The sequence below is a fragment of the Thunnus maccoyii genome, chromosome 4 (genome assembly GCF_910596095.1).
Source record: "Thunnus maccoyii chromosome 4, fThuMac1.1, whole genome shotgun sequence".
Classification (NCBI taxonomy): domain Eukaryota; kingdom Metazoa; phylum Chordata; class Actinopteri; order Scombriformes; family Scombridae; genus Thunnus; species Thunnus maccoyii.
In genome coordinates, this window is record NC_056536.1 from 33,213,852 (window position 1) to 33,239,709 (window position 25,858).

The window sequence follows — 25,858 nt, forward strand, 5'->3', positions numbered from 1 at the left end:
CTTTGTCATGAGTCTAAACTGCAACTGTTTTGCAAACTCCTGTTAAAAATAAAGAAAAGCACAAATAAACAGATTGCAGGATAACAGAATTTGTAATGCCTTCAAATGTCCTCTGTTTTAATTGGCAGAAGGTTGGCATCCAGGCTTCCAGGCTCACAGCTCACTGAGTGAGAAAGACACAAGAATGAAAATCAAAGACAGAGTGAGAAAAAAAGAAATGAAACAATTCAATGGGAGAGAGAAACCTAACTTCCCTTTATGAAGTAATGTCAAGTTGTTGAGAAGGGTGGTGACAAGAAATCACTGTGAGCTTGTTTGTCTTAGTAAGAATAACTTTCCCCGGCTGACCTGTAGTTCCCCTCTCAGGGTTAGTCACAATGAGGACAACATGTGACAATTGATCTAATATGTCCCAGGTTTTCGTAAAGCTTGACAACAAACTGCAGTATATTTGCAGCAAACTACAGCTCAGAAACACAGCTAGTTGAGTGAGCTTTTATATCTGAACAATATGACCAGGACTCACACTTTTTATTTCGTTCCAGCTATGTGGAAAAGTGATATTTTCATATCACAGATGAACAAAGGCATTAAAATGTGCCTTCTAATTAATACATGAGATTCAGCTGCTATTAAGGAAACATAAGTACTGCTAAGTATTTATAAAAACAAAAAATATCCAGACATAAAGCATGAACCACAGGCACATAATCTTTACAAACCACATATCCTGATTTGGGTGCGGCCCTGAAGCTTTCTGCTTCCATCAGCATGTTTCCTCTTTCTGGGCATTTTCCACTGACATTTGAGGATGTGAAAATTAAAAAATATGCTGGTTTTAAAGTCATGTCATCCTAGTGGATCTTATTAAATTCAATACTAATAATAACAAATGCACTATTGCGAAAAATGCACTATTCCCCCCTGTTTCAGTCATACTTCCTGAAACATCAGTGCCCACCTGTTTTAGGACATAACTTGGCCTTTAAAATAATGAACTATATACTTGTAGCACAGAAAGGGTTTGGGAAATTAGGAAGCTTTGACAAACATAGTTGGTTTTGGTTAATTTTTTAAGTGTAAAGTAAGATGCTACCACAACAAATGAACTGTTGTCCAGAGTTACATTCACATATAGTTTATTGTACAAAAATGAAACTTTAGGCCTTCACTGTATTCAGGATGGGTTCCATCAGACTAAACCAAACACACATTTGCATTTTCACGTCATACATCTAAAAACAATTAGCACTGATCTACAAACCAAAGTCTGAGTCAAATCCTGATACAAAATTTGTAGATGTTGCGAGGTGTTTTAAAAGAGCCACACTGCACCACAGCTTACAGCACAAAGGCAACATTACTCCAATTTTATAAAAACAGTAAAACTGATCAAGCCTGAAACATGCAGATCCCAGGCTTTATTGCCTTCATCTCTGTTAAATTATTTTGAGAGACAGGTCATGTTGTAGATTTCTTGTAGTAAATTTCAGTTTCCATTTACTTTTATTTGAAATGTAAAATGTTTGCAAGTTTATAATAAATGCACAATGGAGCACGTGTTAACTTGTTGACATTTTGTGGCAGTGGTATATCGGTATCGACAATGGGCAAAAATGAGATGGAAAGTATGGGCATGTTGGATATCGGCAAAAAATCCAATACCATACATCCCTAAATATAAATGACAGAAGAACAAAAAAAACAAAAATATGAACCTTTAATCTAAACTGGTCGAGGGTGCTGACATTCACTAAACTTTTATATTAAATTAAAAGAAGCAAAGTAAAAGGTTTAGGATTTAAAAGTGACTTCAGTCAGAGCTGTTCTTACTGCACATCAAAACAGCTGCATCATGAAGTTTACAGTTTACTTCTCCCAGAACTGCTGCAAGTGGTGTGAATGTTGCTGTTGCACAGAGCCTCGTGCCTCTAGAGGTCCTGCAGTCTTTCACTGTTTTCTTCACTGAATCTTTTTTATTTCCCAACAAATTTCAAGTCAGCTTCAAGTCAGTGTTCATGTCTGACACTTTCAGAGTTCTAGTAAATGCTCTTGTTAGGTGTATTTCTTAGGCAAATAAAGTCTACATATTTATAATCCATCATAAATCATAAATACAGCTGTTCACATCATATGTCTCTTAATTTACAAATAGTTGTGTTATTCTACAAAAAAAAAGAAAGAAAGAAATGAGCAATACATTTTAAAGCTCATGAGAAACCTTGAGAAGCAAATTAATGGGAAGAAACACATTCATTGGTGTGAGTTAACACCCAGGACACATTGGTTCTGAAGGCTGTCTGATGCATTTTAGAAATAAGGAAGTTTACTTTTACACAAAGAGGAACACACTCCTTTTTCTCACCAAGTCTCAGTTAGAGCCAAGATATCTCTCACTGATCTATTTTTCTTTTTCTGAACAAACGCTTCACTAAACATTTTCTTGTTGCTTCCTTCAATTTGTTTGAATATCTATTGGTAACACTTGACTTTAACATCGTCCCCATATTTAGCATTTATAAATCGTATATTGATATTTAATAAATGGTTATAACTCCTGTTGGAACCTAGAAGTGTTTGCTGCTGTATAAACAGATAATGAATGACAATATAGTAAAACTCAGTTATAATAATATAAAATATGCCTTCATAGGAGAAGTTATAATAAATACTGAGAATTAATAAAATGTCTTTATACCTTATAACTATATATTAAATGTTTATATGTTGCTCATAAATGGGGTAAAGTGATTATTCTTATCTTCAGTCAGCAGCTTCATAATGAAACCACTGATCTACACACATTAATATTACACTTGTTGTGTTCATATATATTAGACTGTGTGTATGTATTTATTTAATCTTCATTGTTGGATATCTCCTGGGATATTATACAGTATGTAAAGATTTTTATGAGGTCAATATATTGTGCTACTGACATACTGGAATGTTTGGTTTGTTGGTGTTTAATGTGTCTGAATAATTCCATAGAGGTCATATGGGTCAAATAATGGGGTCAAAAATAGAATTATTCATTCATTAATGTACCCTCAACCACCATCATCATCGTCATGTCGCAAACAGAGCGAGAGAGAGAGAGAGAGAAAGAGGAAGAGGAAGGAGTGTTAACTTAAATCATCTTCAGCTTCCTGATTGATCAGACAGACATATAGAGGCAGTTCTCTGACAGTTTGATGATTTTCTGCATCAGGATCAAACTCAGAATGAATATCCACCATGTTCTGTTCTTCTGCTTCTTATCAGGTGAGGACTGATTACCTGACTGTGTCTGTAAAGCTGCAGCACAAACTGCTTCTGGACATTCAATGTGTTCATTTTAACAAATGTCAGATTTGTATCACACAAGTTTTCATGTTGCTGTCATGTTAATTAGTTTTCCTGTCGTTCTCTAAATTATTCTGTTACTAATAACAACATCTCTATAATCTAATCTTGTAATTTAACTAAATTAAACATAATCTAATTTAACTAAACATATGAACCATCCATCATGAATATTTGATGCTCATTAATGTGTTTGATATTAGAAAGTATGAAAGAAAAACATTGAAAAACAGACGTTACACAGAGACACTGTGACTACAACTGCAGCTACAAGTAGAACAACAGCAACTGCTGTACAGTCAGTGAAAACTTTGCTAATGGCTGCCTCTGTATCATCTCTGTTTCTCTGTGAACTGATGGATTAGCCCTCATTAATCTGCAGTCTGTTTACAGTAAGTCTACAATACACAAAGTATTGATCATCAGTATTCACTGTTCATCTTTCCAACAGCACTGCAGGATGGAAACACTGGACTCGTCAATGCAATAAACCTTTTTGCTGGAGCTGAAGGAGGAAATGGTACAATTATTTGCTCCTTGACTTCATCTGGAAGCACCAAGTTCTTCTGTAAAGGAAAATGTAAAGAAGAAGACATTCTCATTAAAACAGATGATGTCACAGCTCAGAGTGGCAGATACAGCATCAGATATGAAGACGGATCTTCTGGAAGAAGAACTGTGACTGTGACCTTCACACAACTGACCAAGTCAGACTCAGGACGGTACAGATGTGGTTTGGGTGGATCTTCAGTCCCAGATTCTTATTCTGACTTTGACATCACAGTTATAGATGGTGAGTTTCTACTGAAAGTCATAAAACCTGATATATTTACTATGTTCATCCCATTTAATGATTCTGAAGCTTAAAAATAAATGAAGTCAGATAGAATTTAATTTAATTGTTGAAGAATGTGAGACGTTTATGATATATTGACTCAGTGTATTGATGTTAGATGAAATCATGACTCCAGACTGCAGCATCTTACAGGAAGTACAGACAGTAACTGCTGATTGTTCATCTTTTCAGCAGCAACGTTGGGTGAAAACACTCGTTTCCTCTTTGTAGGAACTGTGGGAACAAATTTCACAAAAGGATGCCTCAATACTGTCAATGGAAGCAGGAAGTTCTTCTGTAAGGATGAATGTAAAAAAGAAAAAGACATCCTGGTTGAAACAGAAGGGAACAGAGCTCAGAATGGCAGATACAGCATTGAATATACACAAGGATCTGTATTTGGACTGTATGTGACCATCACACAGCTGAAGAAGTCAGACACAGGACGGTACAGGTGTGGTTATGGCAGAGCTTCGTCTCCAGATTCATCCAACACGTTCCTGATCTTTGTTGTAGATGGTGAGTTTTATATTTTATTTTCTGTCCACATTCTGTTCAATGACTATCAATTGTTAGATGGTTAAATTATGAAAAATTGTGATCAACAATAAGTTTGTACGATTTTTTAAAACCTTTTCAGACATTTGTGCTTTTATGTTTAATGTCAGAAAACCAACCTGTGGATGTTATTTTCTTACTCTTCTGTAATCAAAAATCAAATAAAAATACTTTCTTGTGATTAACAGAACAAACCAACTTCAAATATTCTTAATCATTTACTTCATTAACATATTTAATGCTGCGTATTTCTTGTGTATGTGATGGATGCTGTCAATATGATCTTTCTGTCTAGAGCAGCATCTCATTTCTCTGCATTATTGATTCAGTATCTGATTGTTTCAATGTGTTTTCATTGTTCACAGCTCCAACCACTTCAAAACCAAACTGGACTCTCCGACCTTTTCCAACATCAGTCCCATCAGCCTCCACACCAACAACAACACAGAGTTTAATCTCCAGTTCAGGAAGCTTCACACCTTCATCATCTTTCCCTGAAACCACAGAGCAGTTTACAGGTACAGGACAGTTCATGTCTGTCCATCTGTCCATCACTGTCTCTCTGCAACAAAACGTCCTCTTAAAACAGTCAAATTCAGCATAACAATGTTGTCTAATAAGAGTAATAAGATGGTCCAACATGTGTTTCAGCACATAAGACAGTTCAGCACCTAGAAGAAAACATTTCACATTCAATTTTACAATAAATTTCCTTGTTATCTTCACGTCTAATGTTTAAACACATCCTACGTTTCTAATGATGTAAGACAATTAACATGTGATGTCAGCACATGACAAGTCAAGACACATTCAGACCAAAGACTTTGGGATTTTTTTTCAACAGGAAGATCTCATTTTTGATAAAGGTTTCCTGTTTAGTTTTCTTGTAAACAAGGTTATATTTATATTCAGTGTTACTCACCAAAACCTGCTGAGTGTATCCTTTAGGTCCAACATAAGTGTTGAATATGTTTCCTCAATCATAAAATATTTGTAAAGCTGATTATATAAAGTATTTTAAATCTTGCATTGCTTGCGGTCTTCTTCTCTCCTGCTTTTGTTGGTGCATTGCTGTGTTTCTGGGCAGGTTCCTGCATCCTGTAGATCAGTGGGATGATGTGAAACCACTGGCAGGATTGTGTATCACGTCAACCACGTGTGCACAACGTAGATCCACATGTAAAAACAAGCTACATTTGGTCAGAAACACATCCACCTACTCTCTTTCCCCACATGTCCTGTCTCTCTCCACTATCACTATCAAATAGAGCCATAAAATGCCCAAAATTATCTTAAAAAAAGAATTTTGAATACAAAATTTAAAGAGTGGATGGAAATGAAATGACAGAAACAAATATCTCTTTTTCGGGTTACAGTCAGAAGTTGATTTGTGACAACAAGAGGAGTGCTGAGGTTGGCAGAGTCATACTAGTTGTCCAACCTGTAACCTTTTTTATATTTCTATTAACATTAGGTAACATAGAGAAGAACGGTTCCTCAGGTTCCTTAATGTTCAAGACATCATACTCTAAAATGTTTCGAAAGATGAAACTCATTTGTAGAGTCACAAAGTAATCGGATGTAAAATGTGTTGCCTTTATAATGTTAGTTTTTAAATTTACAACAATCAGTTTGTACGATTTTTAAAAACCTTTTCAGACATTTGTGCTTTTATGTTTAATGTCAGAAAACCAACCTGTGGATGTTATTTTCTTACTCTTCTGTAATCAAAAATCAAATAACACGACTTAATAATAATAGAACAAATTCACTTAAAATAATCTTAATCATTTACTTCATTAACATATTTAATGCTGCGTATTTCTTGTGTATGTGATGGATGCTGTCAGTATGATCTTTCTGTCTAGAGCAGCATCTCATTTCTCTGCATTATTGATTCAGTATCTGATTGTTTCAATGTGTTTTCATTGTTCACAGCTCCAACCACTTCAAAACCAAACCGGACTCTCCGACCTTTTCCAACATCAGTCCCATCAGCCTCCACACCAACAACAACACAGAGTTTAATCTCCAGTTCAGGAAGCTTCACACCTTCATCATCTTTCCCTGAAACCACAGAGCAGTTTACAGGTACAGGACAGTTCATGTCTGTCCATCTGTCCATCACTGTCTCTCTGCAAAAACAGTAAAATTCAGCATAACAACGTTGTATAATAATAAATGAAGTGTATAGACTTATAAACAAAGTTCGGGAACCAAAGACCACGCCTTGTACGCATCCCATTTCCACACCACAGGGTATTTAGAGACACCACATCTGCTCCTCTCCCCTTTGTCTCAGCCTGCAAGTACCCTGTGACACACCAGCATCTAAAAAAAATAAACTTTTCTTACTCACATCACGGACCTCGAACTGCTCCTCAACACTTCGGACGAGGACTTGTTAGACGTCCCGGAGATGTCCCCTGGCGTCCGATCTTTCCGGCAGCCTCGCCTGCGCTCCTCGGTCTCCCTCATCCCGGCTCCTCAGCCCCCATCCCGGCTCCTCGGCCCCCATCCTCCGTCAATGACATTATCATCGAGCCCTCGCTCCCCAGCGGCTCCAGGGGAAGGTCCCGTACTCGGCGTCTGAAGGAAGTCACTCATTCCCGACGCTCACTCCAGCCTCGCTCGAGATCCCAGAGCCCGCCCAAGAGGACTAGCCGCCACGTGCAGCGCTCTCCTCGCCACAAGCGCACTGACCGCTCCTCGGTCCCAAACATGTCCGAGTGGACCGTCGCTCGCTTAAATGATAGTATACTGCGGCAGAGGCTGGGTTCCCGGCGTTGTGCGCGTGACGATGTCCGTGACGTCATGGCACGTCGCTCTGCCAGACGCACACCTTCCTCCTCAGCCACCTCAGCCTCTCCAGTACAGGCTGCTTCAAACCGTATGCAGGCTCTCTCTGCTCCACAGCCATTTCTTCCTCCTACTTTCTCTTCATCCACACTTACATCCCACACATATACATCCCACCACCCCAGCATCCCTTCCTCCTCTCTGGCTCCTATCTCTGCTGCCCCTTCCCTCCCGGCCACCTCAGCTGCTCCTCCACCCGTACCAACCATGGCAGCCACTCAGACAGCACCAACAATAGCGGGCCCCAGCAGCTCCACAAGTTATACCCAACCTTTTCCCCCTCTTTCTTCTTTTCACCCTCCTTATCCCCCCCCCCCCACGACCCGCACACTAGCATTACCTGTACTACAGCACCTGCACCTCCTTATCCAACGGCCTTACACACGGCCAGCCTCGGCCTTTTCCTGGCTCCCGCACCTCCATCCAGCGGCTACATCCTGGCACCACCCAGCCACCAGTGCGCCCCCTAGCATCCGCCCAGCCCTCACCTGTGTCGCCCACCGTCAGGCAGCAGATCCTAACTGGTAATTACATTGACCTTGCTCAACTCATTTACCCTACATCAATTAATCCTCACATCCCCAGGGAACTGCTCACCTCATTCGGCCCCTTGGAACTTAAACAGCCACTTCCTGCCCGCTCCAAGGACCTCACAGTCGCCGAGTTTGCATTTGCTTTCTCGTTGTATAGGGACATAATTTGTTCAGCCTTCCTCCTCAGGTCTGAGCTCGATGATTACTTGTCGCTAATTCTCGACCTGGCCTTGCATTTCGGCGGCAACGGATTCTATTCTTACCATATCCTCTTTGCCTCCCAAGCTGCCGGCCGCTTCCAACAGTTCAACCAGGGCACGTACTGGGGAATACTGGACCACGAGCTCTACTGCCGAGTTTTCGCAGCTCGCGCTTCTCTGTACTGCGAAATGTGCGGCGCCCCTTCCCATCCCGCTGCAGCATGCCCCCCTGCCCTGCGCCTCGGTAACAGACAAGCGAAGCCCAGCCATGCCATACAGCTTGCCATTGGCGGCTCCTCCACTATCCATCACCCCCAAACCTGCCATAGATCACCTGTCCATCCTTGGCCCCCTACCTAAAGGCACGGACAGGAGAGGGAGATCTGTCCTCTACTAGGGAGGACGGATGATCTGCAATAACTTCAACGACCTCGGTTGCAGCTCCTCCAGCTGCAAATTCCTCCACACTCGTTCATTCTGCGGAGGAGCCCACGCCAGAGCCACATGCCTACACAACCCGACAAAGCAACAGCTGTGTAAGTATCTCAATACCCCCAATGCTCTAGCCACCGCCCTACAAAACCATCCAGACACCCAGTTCGTCAACTTCCTCATTCAGGGCTTCACCTACGGTTTCCACCCGGGTCATACCAGAGTCCACTCACATATGCAACAACTTGCAATCAGCCCTGTCTGAACCCTCCACATTCGATAGACTACTGCAAAAATTAATATTATTACATTAATATTTCCTCCAGGCTGTCGAAGTTGTTTAACCTCAACTACACCCCTCTGCTGAAAAACATAGAAGATGATTTTAAACGCTGGACCAAGTTACCACTTACCATTATTGGACGCATTGCAACAGTTAAAATGAAAACCCTTCCACAAATCAACTACCAATTTTCATTACTTCCCATTACCCCCACTGACAACTGGTTTCAAACTTTAAACTCTTTAACAACTCAATTCTAATGGAGAAATAAAAAACCAAGAATCTCACTTTCAACATTACAGAGCACAAAATCACAGGGCGGCCTAGAAGCACCAAACTTCCTTCATTACTTCTTGTCAAATCAGCTACAATATCCACTCAAATGGATCCATAAAGATAATTACAGTATACCATGGTTACAGATAGAACAAAATCAATGTAAAACCACTTCACTCACAGACCTCCCATTCCTACCACAATCAATCAAGAAACAGGACTACTACAAGAACATCACAATCTCCTCAACTCTGACAGCCTGGTGGAAAGCCCACAAAATCACCAAATCATCACTGGCACTATGTAGGTTCACCCCGATTTGGCACAATCCGGACTTCCAACTGTACAACACTTCTGTTCACTTTCCATCATGGCACCAAAAAGGAATCACTCACCTCCACCACTTATTTGAAAACAACCAGTTCACATCATTCAATACACTTATCCAGAGGTATGGAGTTGGGAGAGACCAATTCCTCCAATACCAACAACTAAAATCCATTATTAAATCTAAAATCAACATATCCAATAACACATTACAGCCTTCCAAATTAAGCAAAGAAATCTTAAGAATAATTTAAAAAATTTATAAACTCATAAACAAATCATTGTCAGACACCTCCATAACACTCCCAACCTCAAAATGGGAAAAGGACATGGCTGTATCTCCCAACCCCGATTTCTGGATACAAATCAATAAAAACATCTTCTACATGAGTACCAATACAAATTTACAACTAATACAATATAAAACCATTCACACAATACACATCACTCAAGGAAAAATGTTAAAAATGGGATTGATCGATACAGATATCTGTTCCCAGTGCACCTTGGGTCAAATAGATTATAATTTTCACGCCACTTGGTCTTGCCAGCCAGTTCTTTCATTTTGGATAACAGTCACAGAAAAACTCTTGAGTATCTTGGGCTGCAGAATCTCAGCGTCCCCATCACTCTGCTTGCTGGGAGACTTGACACATATCACAATCCCAACTAAACACAAACACAAAAATCCGATTTCTCTAACTATCGCCAAGAAAATAATATTTCAAAACTGGAAATCCAAACATTCCTGCCATATCACTCACTGGACCAATTTACTCTCAGAACACATCTCAACACATAGAAAAAATAACACCTTGCAAAACAAACAATATATCAGCCTTTGAGGAAACATGGACCATATTCATTAATCACCTAAAACTCCACCCAGAATCCAATCCAAATCAATTATCAAAACCAGAGCCATGTACATGACCACATATCAGACCACATACCCAACCAATAACAGACAATTTTTTTTTTTAAATTTTTTTTAAAAATTTAATTCACTTTTCATTTCCGTCCTTTTTTCTTTTTTTTTGTTTTTGTTTTGTTTGTTCGTTTTTGTTTTTATTTCTTTGTTTTACTTCTTCCCTCCCCACTCCCTCTCATTCCAGTTATACATATATATGATCAACATGTGTCATGACAGGCTAATTATTGTTATTTAGAAATGAAATATCTTTATCATTATTGTTATTATTATTATTATTATTATTGCTATCACTACTATTGTCATTTATGCCAGATACTATGAATTACACTATTATTATTATTGTTGTTGCTGTTGTTCTGGTCCTTGAGTGTGGTGTCGGTGGAGGTAGAGGCAGCCGTAAATCTGGGTAATGTCATATTGGCAGGGCGGTGGGGGGTGGAGCCATGCGGGGCGGGGGGCGCCCGCCTCTCCTGACTCCTTGCCCTCCGGTGGTATGGCCGCGGTCCTTGACGAGAGCGGCGGGAGGTAGCTGACTGTGGTACCTCCACCCCTACCCCTCTTAAAGTAAAAAAAAAAAAAAAATCTATGGTCACCTCCCACTGGACAAACTCTCTCCCAAAGGGTCTGAGAGTGGTCCAGCTGGACTAGGTTTGGACCGTCTCCAAAACAGACAAGCAAACAAACAAACAAACAACAAAAGAGAGAAGGGGAGAAGAGGAAAGAAGCAAAACAAACAAATACTACAGGAGGAAAACCCCTTAGCTGGTCTCAGCTGGTCTGGTCCCTGGACTGTGTCTGTGTTGCTGGGGGGGCTGGCTGTCGTGTGGGAGGGTGACGGTGTCCTCCCCTCCTTGGGCTCTGTGTGTTTGGCTCCACCCCCCATAGCCATATTAAATTAATTTAATTGATATAAACTCAAATAGATATAAATTGATATAAATTAATATAAATATCTAATTATTTAACCCATTTTGCTGTTATTGTGGCTGCCTCTGCTGCAGTATACTATCAAACAAGACTATTATCATTATTACATTATATTGTTGTATTGTTATTATTATCATTATTATTATTATTATAATTATTAACGCTCTCACCTTTTCTTTCTCCCCCTCCCTTTCTCCCCCTCCTCTCTCTCTCTTCTTTTCACACTTTCATTCATTCACTCACCCCCCCTTCCCTTTGCCCACAATCAATCCATATTGCTTAGTTGCTTTCTACATTTACTATCTTTTTCATTGTAATATGATGTTGTCATTGCTGTTGTTTGACATTATTTTTGTTTGTTTGTCTATTTGCTTGATTTGTCTTTTATTTATTTTTTTCCCTTTCCACTGTCTTGTTAACACTAGCACCAATAAAAAAAAAAAAAAGACTACTACAAAAAGAAGTTGATGACGCCTTCATGATTGGCCCTTTCTCCAGCCCCCTTTTTCGTCTTTCAGAGTCAGCCCAATCGGAGTGGCAACCAGGAAGTACTCCGGGAAGAAGAGGCTCATTATCGACCTCTCGTCCCCCCACGGTTCCACTGTTCCAAGCATTAACAGTCTGATTTCCAGCCTGGACTTTTCCATGCAATATGCCAACATAGACCACGCCATTTCCCTCATCCGCCTTGCGGGCCAAGGAGCATGGTTGTCCAAGGTGGACATCACAAGTGCTTTCAAAGTCCTCCCATCCACCCGGACTACTGGCACCTCTTCGGAGTCTCCTGGAAGGGTGCATACTATTTTGCCGTTCGTCTAACGTTCGGCTGCAAGAGCAGCCTGAAAATTTTCGACTCATTGTCTGAAGCCCTCTGCTGGATTCTTTCCAACAATTATAAACTCCCGTACATCATCCACCTACTTGATGACTTCCTCACGGTCACGCCACCGTCTTCGCCCCTGTCATACGGTCTCACTACAGTGACTTCCGCATTCACTGATCTCGGCGTTCCCCTGTCTCCAGAGAAAACAGAAGGCCCAAGCACATCCCTGGAATTCCTCGGCATCACCCTCAACTCCATTACACTCCAAGCATCTCTGCCTACTGAGAAACTCCACCGCATTTCTCTACTCATTCAAAACTTTCTCATGGCCAACATATGCACCAAATGTCAATTACTCTCACTGCTGGGCCATTTCAACTACGCCACCCGCATCATCCCTCAGGGCTGATCTTTCTTGTCACACCTTCTTTCCATAGCCACCGCCGTCCCATCCATCCACGACCACGTCACACTAGACAGCGCGTGCAAGATGGAACTAAAAATGTGGCACCAGTTCCTCTCTTCCTGGAACGGCATCTCCTTTTACGACAACCACGTCACAGACGCCAGTGACATCCAGCTATACACTGACGCCGCCCCTTCAGTCGGCTTTGGCGGTTACTACGGCGGCAGATGGTTCTCAGCCGAATGGCCACCTGACTTCTCTTCCCTGGCCCCTTCCTCCACCATTTCAGAAATGTACCCGATAATCATCGCTGCCATTCTTTGGGTGCACGAATGGTCCAAAAAGACTATTGCCATCCACTCTGACAACAGCGCCGTCGTCGACATCCTCAACAAAGGCCGGTCACACAATCTGGACATCATGCAGTTTGTGTGCAAGCTAACATTGGTTTTAGCCCAGCACCAGTTCATCATCTGAGCACTCTACATCCCAGGTCACAAAAACGCAATCGCTGATTCACTCTCTCGTTTCCTGTTTCAGAAATTCAGACAACTAGCTCCAGCCTCCAACCCTCTTCCAACTCCAGTCCCTCCGTTTTCAGCCACAATCTACAACTGAACCCGCAACTGGAACAACTGGTCACCAGTTCACGGGACAACATCATCAACAGTGTCACCCCTCGAACACTATCTTCATACCTCACCGGCTGGAATTCCTTTAAAGCCTTTCACGTCTCCCACAGACTCCCATTCCCTTCATTGGACATTCTTACCCTCTCCTGCTTCATTACATCCTCCCACACTCAACTCAAGATCAAGTCTTCCACCATACAGACTTACCTCAGTGGAATCAATTTCTTTGTTAAATTGATTTCCGGAGCGCCATGGCCAGCCTTGTCCCACTCTCATATTAATATGTTAACCAAAGGTCTCTGCAAGGCGGAACCGCACCCCACACCAAAACGTTCACCCATGTCCATGTTTTTACTAGCCTTTTTTGGCTTCCTACGCTGCTCAGAAATCACAGCCCCTTCCTACTCCTTCGATCCATCACTACACACCACATTGTTCGACATCTCTTTCCACTCTTCAGACACACTCATCTACCACCTCAAACGCAGCAAGACCAACCAGTCGGGTCAACCTCAACCCATCTACCTTTTCCGCCTAGATTCATACATAAGTCCTTATGAACCCATACATGTGTACATCAATACAAGACTAGCCAACCGAGCTTCCCCTCAAGACCCTCTGTTCATCATGGAAACGGGAAGGGTAGCAACACGTTTTTGGTTCCATCACCACATGCGCTCGGTACTTGCCAGATCCGGCATACCCCCTGACCAGTTCTCAGGACACTCGTTCCGTATCGGAGCTGCTTCCACTGCCTCTAGACAACGTATTCCCGACAACATCATCAAAATCCTCGGCCGTTGGTCGTCTCCCACCTATCATACTTACATCCGTCACGACCTGGATAACATAAAGAAATCCCATTCTCGCCTCTCTGGTTGAAGTCTCTTTGGGGGCTTCGTACAGATGCCAGATCGTCGAGACAGCACCCCCACCCTGAGTCTCAACCCCTTTGTTCCCACTTACCTCCCTGACGTCGACGCCTCTCCTCCTTACATCTATCACTCTCCTATCCACTCCCTCCTTCCCCTCTTTCCTGCCTGCTCTTCTTTCTCTCCATCCCTTGACCCTCATCCCCTCGACCCTTACCCCCTCATCCCGCATCCCACGACCTCGACCCTCAACCCCGCATCCTCACAGCCCCGACCCCCCGCCCCCCCCATCCATCCTTCCCTCTCCAATCATCCCTCTAACTATCCTTTCTCCTTTTCACCCTGCTCTTCCATCACCCCTCCAATAAACCATTAAATCCATATTCTAGAAGGAGTGGTCTTGGTTAGTGAATAACAAGATGGTCCAACATGTGTTTCAGCACATAAGACAGTTCAGCACCTAGAAGAAAACATTTCACATTCAATTTTACAACAAATTTCCTTGTTATCATCACGGCTGATGTTTAAACACATCCTATGTTTCTAAAGATGTAAGATAATTATTAACTTGTGATGTCAGCACATGACAAGTCAAGAAACATTCAGACCAAAGTCTTTGGGATTTTTTTTTCAACAGGAAGATCTCATTTTTGATAAAAGTTCCGTGTAGTGTTCTTGTAAACAAGGTTATATTTATATCTAGTGTTACTCACCAAAACATGTTGTGTGTATCCTTTAGGTCCAACATAAGTGTTGACAATGAAATAAATGACGAGTTGTAAACCCTGTGAAATGTACTAATATTTGCAACCCAAATATGCTATTGTTGTCCAATTGCAATAAAGAAAAACTGTTAACTGTTCAAGTGGATTTTTTCAATCATAAAATATTTGCAAAGCTGATTATATAAAGTATTTTAAATCTTGCATTGCTTGCTGTCTTCTCTCCTGCTTTTGTTGGTGCATTGCTGCATTTCTGGGGGGATGATGTGAAACCACTGGCAGGATTGTGTGTCACGTCAACCATGTGTGCACAACGTAGATCCACATGCAAAAACAAGCTACTTGTGGTCAAAAACTCCACAGGGAACCTTTAAGCTTCTAATACAAACCAAAAGATGCCAGACTTTTAAACTACTACATATTTCTCTTTCTTCTCAACCCGACTCCCATGTCCCTCACCCAGGTTACTTCTTGCCTCCGGCTGTAATCGTGCCTGTGATTGTTATGCTGTTGACTGTTGTTCTGCTGCTCCTCTACAAATTGAAGATGAAGAGGAACTGTGGTTTGAACACCAGTGGAACCTCAGATAGCAGAAACATGATGGTGAATTTCTATAACCATGTATGTCTCATTCAATTCAATTCAAAAATACTTTATTCATCCCTTAAGGGGAAGCACGTTTGCAAACAAGTACACATATACAATTCATTCACACACATTTAAAAATCTACAAAATACAAATATGACAATGTCAGAAAAAAAATCTACGAAATACAAATATGACAATGTCACAAAGAGTTTAAACACACAAGGAATAATGGCAGTGGCCCTTGTTAACATGTTAATTCTTACTGTTTGCAGACATGTTATTTTTGCAGTTAGGAACAAACAATCTCATGGCTGCAACTACTTCACTACTGTGTACAAAACTATAATAAAATAAAATCACAGTTACTGTTAATAGACCTCTGGCCTGCCGAGTTGTTATCATTAAAATATCAGCAAACAATTGAAGAACACAATATCTGGGATGTTATCCTGGTTATTGCTATATTTTACGTTTGATGTCATTCCTGTTTTATTTTCAGTTATCTGTCAGCAATGAGAACCGTCCTGTCATCAATGAGAACTGTCCTCCAGTCTCCTCGTGTGAAGACAACATCTACCAGAACCTGGATCCAGACAGCAGGGATCTGGACCAAAACTACTCTGCACTCACAGCAAACAAATGATAATGTTGGGATTTGGATCTGGATTCTGTACTGTGCAGGTTAACGTGCTGCAAAGTTCTAGTTTTTTCCACTTTCTTTCTTCTTTTTGTTTAATCAGCAGATATTAACTATAAACATGCTATTTTTCACCTCTATGCTGATGATACACAACTGATCATGTTTCTTCTTACTTGCTTATTCTGAAATGTTCATTCATCCAACTCTGTCTCCTAGAAATTATGTTCATATTTGACTAAATTGCATATTACAGAGCATTTAAAAAATATTCAGACTCTACTTTTTTCATATTTTGTTATGTTGCAGTCTAATGCTAAAATCGTTTAGCCCTCCTATTGTGTTAGGGTCAAATTTAACTGGTTTTCATGTTTAGATGTGTGAAACATACTTTTAATTTTTCTGATCAAAACAAGGCTTCATTACATTTTCTACAATGGCCTACTGATTACATTTTCTTTTGTTAATGTATTTTAAATTTAATTGAATTTTTATTTTACAGCACAGACACTCCTGAGACTTTTTCACAATAACATCTGTACTGTCACTAAATCTCAATCTGTCATCAAACACAGTTTCCAAGTATTTGTAGGTCTGGACGAGTTCAACACTTACTGAAGTCAAGAATGATTGTTGGAACTGTCTGTGTGTTTTGGTGAGATTACCATTTCTTTAGTTAGAACACATTTAAGTCTAAAAAAGATCTCAATCTTTAGACAGGACATGACTGCTGCTCCAGCAGCAATAGGAAGGTCTGTGTCCACCATAGTGAATCATTTTATAGCCAGTATGTGTGTACCATATTTCCTCTAATAGTGGCTGGTTGTCAATTAAAAGCCAGGTGTCCGATAATGGCAGGGGTTTGGTCGACACAAACAAATAAAAGCTGGCCCCAAAAAGAGGCTGGGGTTGATAAAAAAGGTGGATAAACTCCTGGTGCCTGTTATACAATGTGCATGCCAGTTAAGCATAAATAATACTTACCTGGATGTAACTCCAGTTCTATGAGTACATGTGTGGTAATGCAGTGACAAAAATTTAACAGAGCAAACGGAAGCAGATCAGAAAGCGAGGAGGCTTTGTACTAAAATATGAGCAAATATACTTAGGGTTAGGGTTATAGAGAGGGAATTATAAATAAAGGCCTCTCTCTTATATAAGTCTACTTCCAATAAAGGCCAGGTACCCTCTGCAGTTGAGGTAATCAACTATTAGTGGAAATATAGCAGTATTGAAAAAGACACTGAGACACAGAGAGCTTTAACATTTGATTCAAATTATTGTTGCATCATACATTTTCCGGCCTGTAAACATTAAGTGTCATTTTATAATGTGAAAAAAATGAGAAGCTTTTAATGAGGTTTATCAGAACTTCTTTAAATTCTTGCTAAATTCACTTAAAGGACTCAGTTTCTTGACAGTGTGGAGCTTCAGTTACCCAGTCTCTTTATTCAGAAAACCTCTTCTGATACTCTTAGATCATATAATTAATTTCATATCCCCATTTTCATGGGTGACGTGCTGTTTGTCCACATTTGGCCAGTGTGTACTGTAACAAACCAGTTAAGACAACAGAAAGCAGAACCCTCACGCAGACACTCTGACAGGCAGGTTGAGTGAAAGACAGTTTTACTTTTAAATTCAATAAACAGACTTCTAGTCGACAATCTCAACTCAAGGTAGTGAAGCAGGAAGGCAGGTGACCACAGACACACAGCAGGTCAAACTGGATCAGCACAGTAGCTTTGCAACACAGAGGATCTGGAAAACTGGTAGTGACCATATGGCTATGTTTATTTTGCTCTGATCCTCTAATGAATGATTACATTTGACCTACTTTAGCTAGGTTAAGTTTGGTTTTACTGTTTTCTTGACCGAATCTTTTTCATTTCCCAACACACTAAAAGAATTAATTTCAAGCTTCTGACACTTTCAGAGTTTTAATAAATGCTCTTGGTAGATGTATTTCTTAGGCAAGTAAAGTCTACATATGTATAAACCACCATAAATCTTAAATTAATTTGCAAATAGCTGTGTTAATCTACAAAAGATAAGGAATGATAGTAATATAAATATGTCTTCATAGGAGAAGTTATAACAAATAATGGGAATTAATAAAATGTCTTTATACCTTATAACTATATACTAAATGTTTATATGGTGCTCATAAAAGGGGTAAAGTGATTATCCTTATCTTCAGTCAGCTTCATCATGAAACCACTGATCTACACATATCAATATTATACTTATGTTCATATAGGTTAGACTGTGTGTATGTATTTATTTCATCTTACATTTAGATACATTTACATTTTTCATTTAGCAGACGCTTTTATCCAAAGCAACGTACATCTGAGACTGATACAACACAAGCAGGGATCTAGTCAGGAGAGAACAACGCGAGTATTAGTTTCTATCTATTGTGTAAAACACAATAATTAGTGTTTTTCACAGAGCTGTAACAGAATACACATGGCACAAATGACAGAGAGCATAAAAATATAGAACAAGGATTCTGTGACACCAATTTCATGTGATCTCACTAAATGTGTTTTCTGTCGTCACTCACTGTGTTAAATGCTTTTCAGGAGGAAGGAAGTCCAGCTCCACCACCACCAGAGGTAAATCTATCAGTCAATCTACTATTCCAGTTTCAGACCAATAATAATGATACAAATCTTGTACATCACTTGTGGATCCTCCTCTTTTCACCACTGTGAGGCTGACTGACATGTGATAAGAACAGAGGCCACTAGAGGTCGCTGCTCCGTCACTTTTCACTTCTATAATGTGTTCCATGTGAGATGACTGACTGAAGCTGTGTTTTTCTAACAGGAGCAGACCCTTATGTAGCAGGAACCGGGTCCATCAAACAAACAGTAACAATTACTTCATCAGTTCCTGGGAGAACTTTTGTTCCGCTGAGTTTAGTTTGAACTTTCCTCTTGCTTGACTCACAATCTGTTATTTACTCACCTTTTCCTACTTAGACAGATTATTTATTATGTTTGATAAATGATGTTTGCTATTGATCCATTTCATTTACTGATATGTCAGATGTTCTAGTCTTTGTTTTAGATTATTTCTTTTGAATGATTTGATCAGTGATATAATTACTGTATTAGACTCATATTGATGATTGCATTTTATTGACTGCTTTTCACTTGTTCTCTAAAGAATAATTTAGATTCAGATTGTTTTAAGTTAAATGTTTCAGTTTCACTGTTTTGATTTTCATTTAAACATTAAGTTTGATTGCATTTTATTTATTCAGTTTATATTTTTATGCCGCATCTTGATTGTTCATTTTGAATTGATTTAAGAACATATTTACATCTTGATTTTAACCTTTAAGTTTTCCATCATTTGCATCTTTAATAATAGATTGATTCAACTTTGATTGAGTCAAACTCTGTAGAGTTTTTATTCCATTGATTAAGATCTGTATTGTATTATGGATAATGTGACCAATATATGGTTAAAAAATAAAATATGTTAATACTACAGTATAAAGTAAGTGGTATTTTAATTTCATCATAAAGCATTTGGCAGTGATTACATTTCACAATTAGGTATTAGGTTGGTTGATCCTCACCTCAACTTTGACAATCATATCAGCAACGTTACTAAAATAGCCTTTTATCACTTGAGAAACATAACAAGAGTCAGACCCTACCTCTCCCTAGAGGATGCTAAAAAATTGACTCATGCCGTTTACTCTTATGGTTAGATTATTGCAACACACTTTATACTGGTTAGCCAAAAAAAAAAACTATTGATCAGCTGCAACGCATCCAAAACTCAGCAGCAAGAATTCTAACAAAAACCATTAAAAGAGGTCACATTACTCCCATGTTCGCACTGACTTCCAGTAATGTTGAAGATAGATTTTAAAATTCTTTTAGTTGTTTTTAAAGCTCCGAATGGGCTTGCACCTTCCTATCTGTCAGATTTCCTGTTGGAGTACGTTCCAAATCGCTCCCTCAGATCGCATGGTGCCGGTCTGCTGAGGGTGCCACCGCCGAACAGCAAGAAGTATGGCGATGCTGCCTTCTGTTGTTATGCACCAAGGATTTGGAACGTGCTCCCTCCTCATCTTAGACAAGCGACCTCGCTTGACAGTTTTATGAAGCCCCTTACGAAAAAAGCACATGTGAAATTCAGTCTTTCACATGTGAACTGAGACATTTCACATGTGATGTTGTGATTTCACATGTGAACTTAAAATTCACATTTGGAAATCACATGTGTATCTTAAAATTCACATGTGAAAAAGACAAAATGTTTTCAGCTTTACATGTCACTGCAAACTTTAAATGTGAAAAAGATAATGTCACATGTGAAGTGAAACATTTCACATGATGTTGTGGTTTCACATGTGAACCTAAGTTTCACATTTGGAAATCACATGTGTATCTCAAATTCACATGTAAAAAAAAAAAAAGTTTTTAATTTTATATGTGAATGCAAACTTAACATGTGAAAGGGATAAAGTCATGCGTGAAATGAAACATTCACATGTGATGTTGTGATTTCACATGTGATAAAACATGTTTTGAATGCAAACTTTTATATGTGAAAATCAACATTTCCAATGTGAACTGACACATCTCACAGATTGATTTCACATGTAAACTCAAGACCTTTCCCTTCCATATAAACTGAGACATTTCACATGTGACATGATTTAGAATGTTATAAAAAACGTGTCAAGTTTCAAGAGGAATTTAGATTTTTGGATTGAAAAGGTACTCTTTGTAAAATGTTCTCGTCCTGGACATTTTGCTAACGCCACCTAAGTGTATTGAGTGTATTAATAAAAGTATTGAGGCAAGGAGCTCGCGCTTCCCGCCCATACACTCTGGGTTCCCCATGCTGCCTTCAGGACCTCACGGAAATATTACAGTTATCGAGTGTAATACATAAATGATCATAAACGTGAACAACAACGGTCTCACAAACGCATGTATTACTATAATATGTGAGATGTCGCATTTATAAGCTGTAAATAACGTATCCCATGTCCGTTTCTGATGTTCACTAAGGAGCAATAGGGTAGGTTTATTTTTGTAATACCGTTTATATATTCCGTAGTTACATGTCTGACCTATTTTTTTCATTTCATTTAATCCATATTAAGTTGGTAAAATCTGCACCCAAAAATACTTTACATAACACGTTTATTATCCTCTGTAAGCAAACGTGAGACAAGCTCTTGATGAAGACAAATCTTGGATGGTGCACATGAATGCATCGTCATCTTTGACCGTTGGAAGCAGATTGACGTCACAGACGAAGACAGAGAAATGGATCGGGACGCAGTGATTTATCGGTTCGACGACGACCAAATTAGTATATTTAAAGAAAAATGTGTATCAAAGAAGAAAATGCTGAATGACTCTGACATGATTGGGCTGTTGGAGCGCAGCTCCGCCGACAAGGGGAGGATGGCGAAAATACCCAGCAACGGTAAGTTACTGGCAGTGAGTGGTGAGTAACTGATAACTTAAAACTAGCTTAACGTTAACGTTACTTTGACACCATGCCAGCTAGCTAGTTAGATGCTAATAGTTGTAACATTAAGTCGTATGCTTTTATAAGTACATAAATTTGCTGTTTTGTCACGTTTTTTGCCACGTTTAATTGCTTGTTCGGTGAAATCATTCGTTGCATAGCTTCATCTGTGAATTTAGCACGGTGTAACGTTACGTCGACGTTAACTTTAAGTTACTCCGTGATTTGCACAACGTTATCATTAACGTACAGATTCGAAGTACCATTGAAGAACCTCAGAAGGAAAATCAAATGGCATTTTTTAACTTAACCTACCTGTTATCCAGCAGCAGAAATTATTTCTTCCACCTCAGTATACTCTCTGTCTCTCTCTGTCTCTCTCTCTCTTCTTTCTTTTGAGTATATAAATATAATAACGTCTCAACTCAACCGGTCAAGGCAGATGGCGTCCACCTAGAGTCCGCTGCTGCTGTATGTAGTTATAGTTTTTAAGTGCATGATTGCAAACGTGATCATTTACGACGTGAGATACAGTTGAGTTATGATTGAAATCGGGTGGGATTGATAAAAATCATAAACGTTTTTAACAAAGTATTTTTGTTTTCTTTTTTTTCTATTGTCATTATACTAAATAACTAAGACTCAGTGTTTGCCTATGGCTGCAGATTTGTGGTGATGTGTGTCCATCCTAACAATAATATAATCTCACTGAGAAGCTTTTTGTCCATTTGTTGAGAGTTCAGGCTTTTCAGAGCTATGATACAAGCAATGTTACTTGCTGAAAGGAGAAAGATTCATCAGCACACACTTTGATCTATATTCCATTGCCATGTAATGGTCCTCAATTTAAAAGTTTTTTCCAATTATTTGTTATTTCATGTATGTAATCTTTGTTCATTGTATTTCCAAATTTTGATTTTTTTTCCTCTGATCTGGCATGTCTCAGGTAGGGGTTGAAATTGAAATAGTCTTTGTATTTTTACAAAACCTGTGCAACATCATTATCCTGAAACCATTTACAGTGCTTTCCTCTTGTGATATGAATCTTATTTTCTTTCTTGCAATATTTGTCTTTCTATTTTGACAGCTCAAGTGTAAGGGCACTTTCCAAGTACTGCAGAGGCAGACATAAAGGCCTGCATGGCTCAGAAGCTTAAAGACCTGAGGGTTAAAAGCCGGAGTCAGAGGTAAGCTTAATTCACCAATAGTTACCTTGCTACAGATACTTTAATCACAGTGTCATCATTGATACCACTTGTCATTGATTTCTTTCATTCCAAAATAATGTGAGATGCTAGGGTTTTCTGTAGATCAACATGAGGTATTACCTAACATACAGTGGGGTTTGATTAATACTGAACTCATCAGAGGAAACAACTCAAAACCTACTTCTATGACCTTTTTACCTCTATGATTTGATCCCTTCTCTAGGATTTTATTTACTTTTACTCTTTTACTATGTCTTAATTGATGTTTATCCCCTTTTAATATGTGTATGAATGTGTATGAAAATGAAAACCAAACACAGCATGAGAGAAAGAGAGCTGCCATCAAAACTTTGTCATGAGTCTAAACTGCAACTGTTTTGCAAACTCCTGTTAAAAATAAAGAAAAGCACAAATAAACAGATTGCAGGATAACAGAATTTGTAATGCCTTCAAATGTCCTCTGTTTTAATTGGCAGAAGGTCGGCATCCAGGCTTCTAGGCTCACAGCTCACTGAGTGAGAAAGACACGAGAATAAAAATCAAACACAGAGTGAGAAAAAAAGAAATGAAACAATTGAATGGGAGAGAGTAACCTAACTTCCCTTTATGAAGTAATGTCTAGTTGTTGAGAAGGGTGGTGACGAGGATTCACTGTGAGCTTGTTTGTCTTCTTAAGAATTACTTTCAACGACTGACGTCTAGTTCCCCTCTCAGGGTTAATCCCAACTGCCCTGGGGGGGGGGGGGCACCCAAATGGTTTATAAAAATGTATTCTGTATGACAAACTTCTCTTTCAGTTTATTAAATCCCTGCAGCATCTGAAGGCAGCAGAACAGTTGATACTAAAAGCTGTTAAACAGAATAAAACTAGAATCAGGTGAAATCATGGAAGTTGGTGCGATAAAAGTACATTTTGAGCTTAGATTGAAAAGAAGCCACTGACTCCGGCATTATTTCCTCAGGCAGGAGGTTTTTCAAAGCTGTTGTCTTCAGCCGGGAGTCTGGAACCGATAGAAGGCCCTGCTCAAGGATCTCACAGTGTGAGCAGGGTTGTACAGAGATATAATGAGGAGTCAGACCATTCAGTTCTTGAAAGTGATTATAAGAACCTTGAAATCAATTCTAAAACGTACTGTAAGCCAGTGTAAAGAGGCTTAAAGTGGGGTGATGTGTTCAAACCTGTTTATACTGGTTAAAAGCCGGGCAGCTGAGTTCTTCCTTCATCATGAAGAGTTTGGTCATGTTAGCTTGTTTAGAAACAGCTCCAAAGACTAATAACAGTGATAAGATAGTAAATTCAAATTCAAATTCAAATAAGCTTTATTGGCATGACAGATTAGAAACCTACATTGCCAAAGCAGTACAGAAAATTACAAACATTGACAGATGATTAATAATTATACAATAATACGTAAAACAATAATATTAAATACAATATAATAAAAGGCATTTTTACAGATGTAATCATACAGAAACATTTACTACAGAGCTTATTTCTCTCAGATTATGACGAGATTTAATATATTTTGCAGCTATTACTGCACATTGACTTTTCTCCCCACATAAATAGGACAGTTTCTGAAGATCAGGGAGGTGGATAAATTCAGGATATATATGATTTATTTTTTCCAAAGAAAACCTTTTTCAAATCCTTATATTTGTCACAGTATAATAGGAAGTGAGATTCTGTCTCAACTTCCCCTTTATGACAAAATGAACACAGCCTGACCTCCCTGAGGAGCCTGTTCTGCCTGTGACGGCCTGTTTCTATGGCCAGGCTGTGTCCACTCAGTCTGTATGTTGTCAGCGTTTTTCACAGAAAGTAACTCTCAGGAGAGAAGTTCCTTGTACGGTAGACGCCACTGAGCATGTGCAGGAACGATGACAGGACTTTGCACTGAAGTTCTTTGAGAAATTTTCAATGTAGCACAAAGTCAAGACGTTGTGATATGTAGCTGTTTGTACACACAATAATATTGTTGGAAAAGTGAAAAAGGAAAAAGTATTTAGTGTGTAGTTGCCCTTTAAAGTTGTAATGCCTCCATTTTTCACCAACAATATTTGTTTGTGTTGGACTTTGGGGTGCAAGTACAGTATATGGCTACTTCCTGGAGGTAATACATGCCAGTCAGTCAGCAGCTACCACGTCTTGAAACTGAAGAACCTTAAAGTGTTCCTGACGGCCGCTAGCTGCTCCAACTGACTCCCATTCAAAAAGCCTCAACTTCTCTCTAGAAATACTAAGTCAGTCATTGTTTTCAGGGAGCCTTTATGGTCTGAATCTCTAAATTCAGACCCTCTAATAAGTGTGCTGGTGGTCATTTCAGGAATTGTTGCTCTGTTAATAAGATCTGAAGACTTATAGTAGCTTTGATGTCTGCCGTGTGGGCGTTAATTGACAGCTGTGATTGACAGTTGGCTCCAGGACTCACACTGAGTCAGACTGTTGTCACAATATTTCACTAAGTTTAATGTTACTTGATGACGATACCTGCAACAGAATTGGCACTAAAGAATTGTTTGCTTATTTTTTGACAGCACAATTTTACACAGCCACAAAATGTGAACAAGTTCACACGTGCTCCATTGTGCATTTATTTCTGAAATGACTACAAACTTGTAAATATTTTAAATTTCAAATAAAAGTCAATGGAAACTGAAATGTATTACAAGAAATCTACCACATGACCTGTCTCTCAAAATGATGTAACATAGATGAAGGCAATAAAGCCTGGGATCTGCATGTTTCAGGCTTGATCAGTTTAACTGTTTTTATAAAATTGGAGTAATGTTGCTTTTGTGCTGTAAGCTGTGGTGCAGTGTGGCTCTTTTAAAACACCTCGCAACATCTACAAATTTTGTATCAGGATTTGACTCAGACTTTGGTTTATAGATCAATGCTAATTGTTTTTAGATGTATGACGTGAAAATGCAAATGTGTGTTTA

General features: G+C 39.3%; 1 protein-coding gene across 15 annotated transcripts in view; it reads left to right on the top strand.

The window, feature by feature from the left end:
* Positions 1-25,858, top strand: part of LOC121896021 (cell wall protein RBR3-like) — a 58,957-nt gene that overhangs the window by 19,396 nt on the left and 13,703 nt on the right. For 6 of the 15 annotated variants that reach the window (XR_006095889.1, XM_042409631.1, XM_042409630.1 and 3 more), the window contains 2 exons: positions 5,104-5,256; positions 6,677-6,829. Coding sequence is in view for 11 of the 15 variants with exons in the window: in XM_042409631.1 (XP_042265565.1) it covers positions 5,104-5,256; positions 6,677-6,829 (306 nt within the window). In the remaining 4 variants the exon portion in view is untranslated. Of the gene's footprint in view, positions 1-2,671; positions 3,265-3,796; positions 4,139-4,372; positions 4,700-5,103; positions 5,257-6,676; positions 6,830-7,040; positions 8,122-8,415; positions 9,729-11,792; positions 11,863-15,427; positions 15,510-20,715; positions 21,660-22,542; positions 22,892-25,858 lie in introns of those variants that run through there. The other 9 variants (XM_042409632.1, XM_042409634.1, XM_042409637.1 and 6 more) reach the window with 9 other exon arrangements.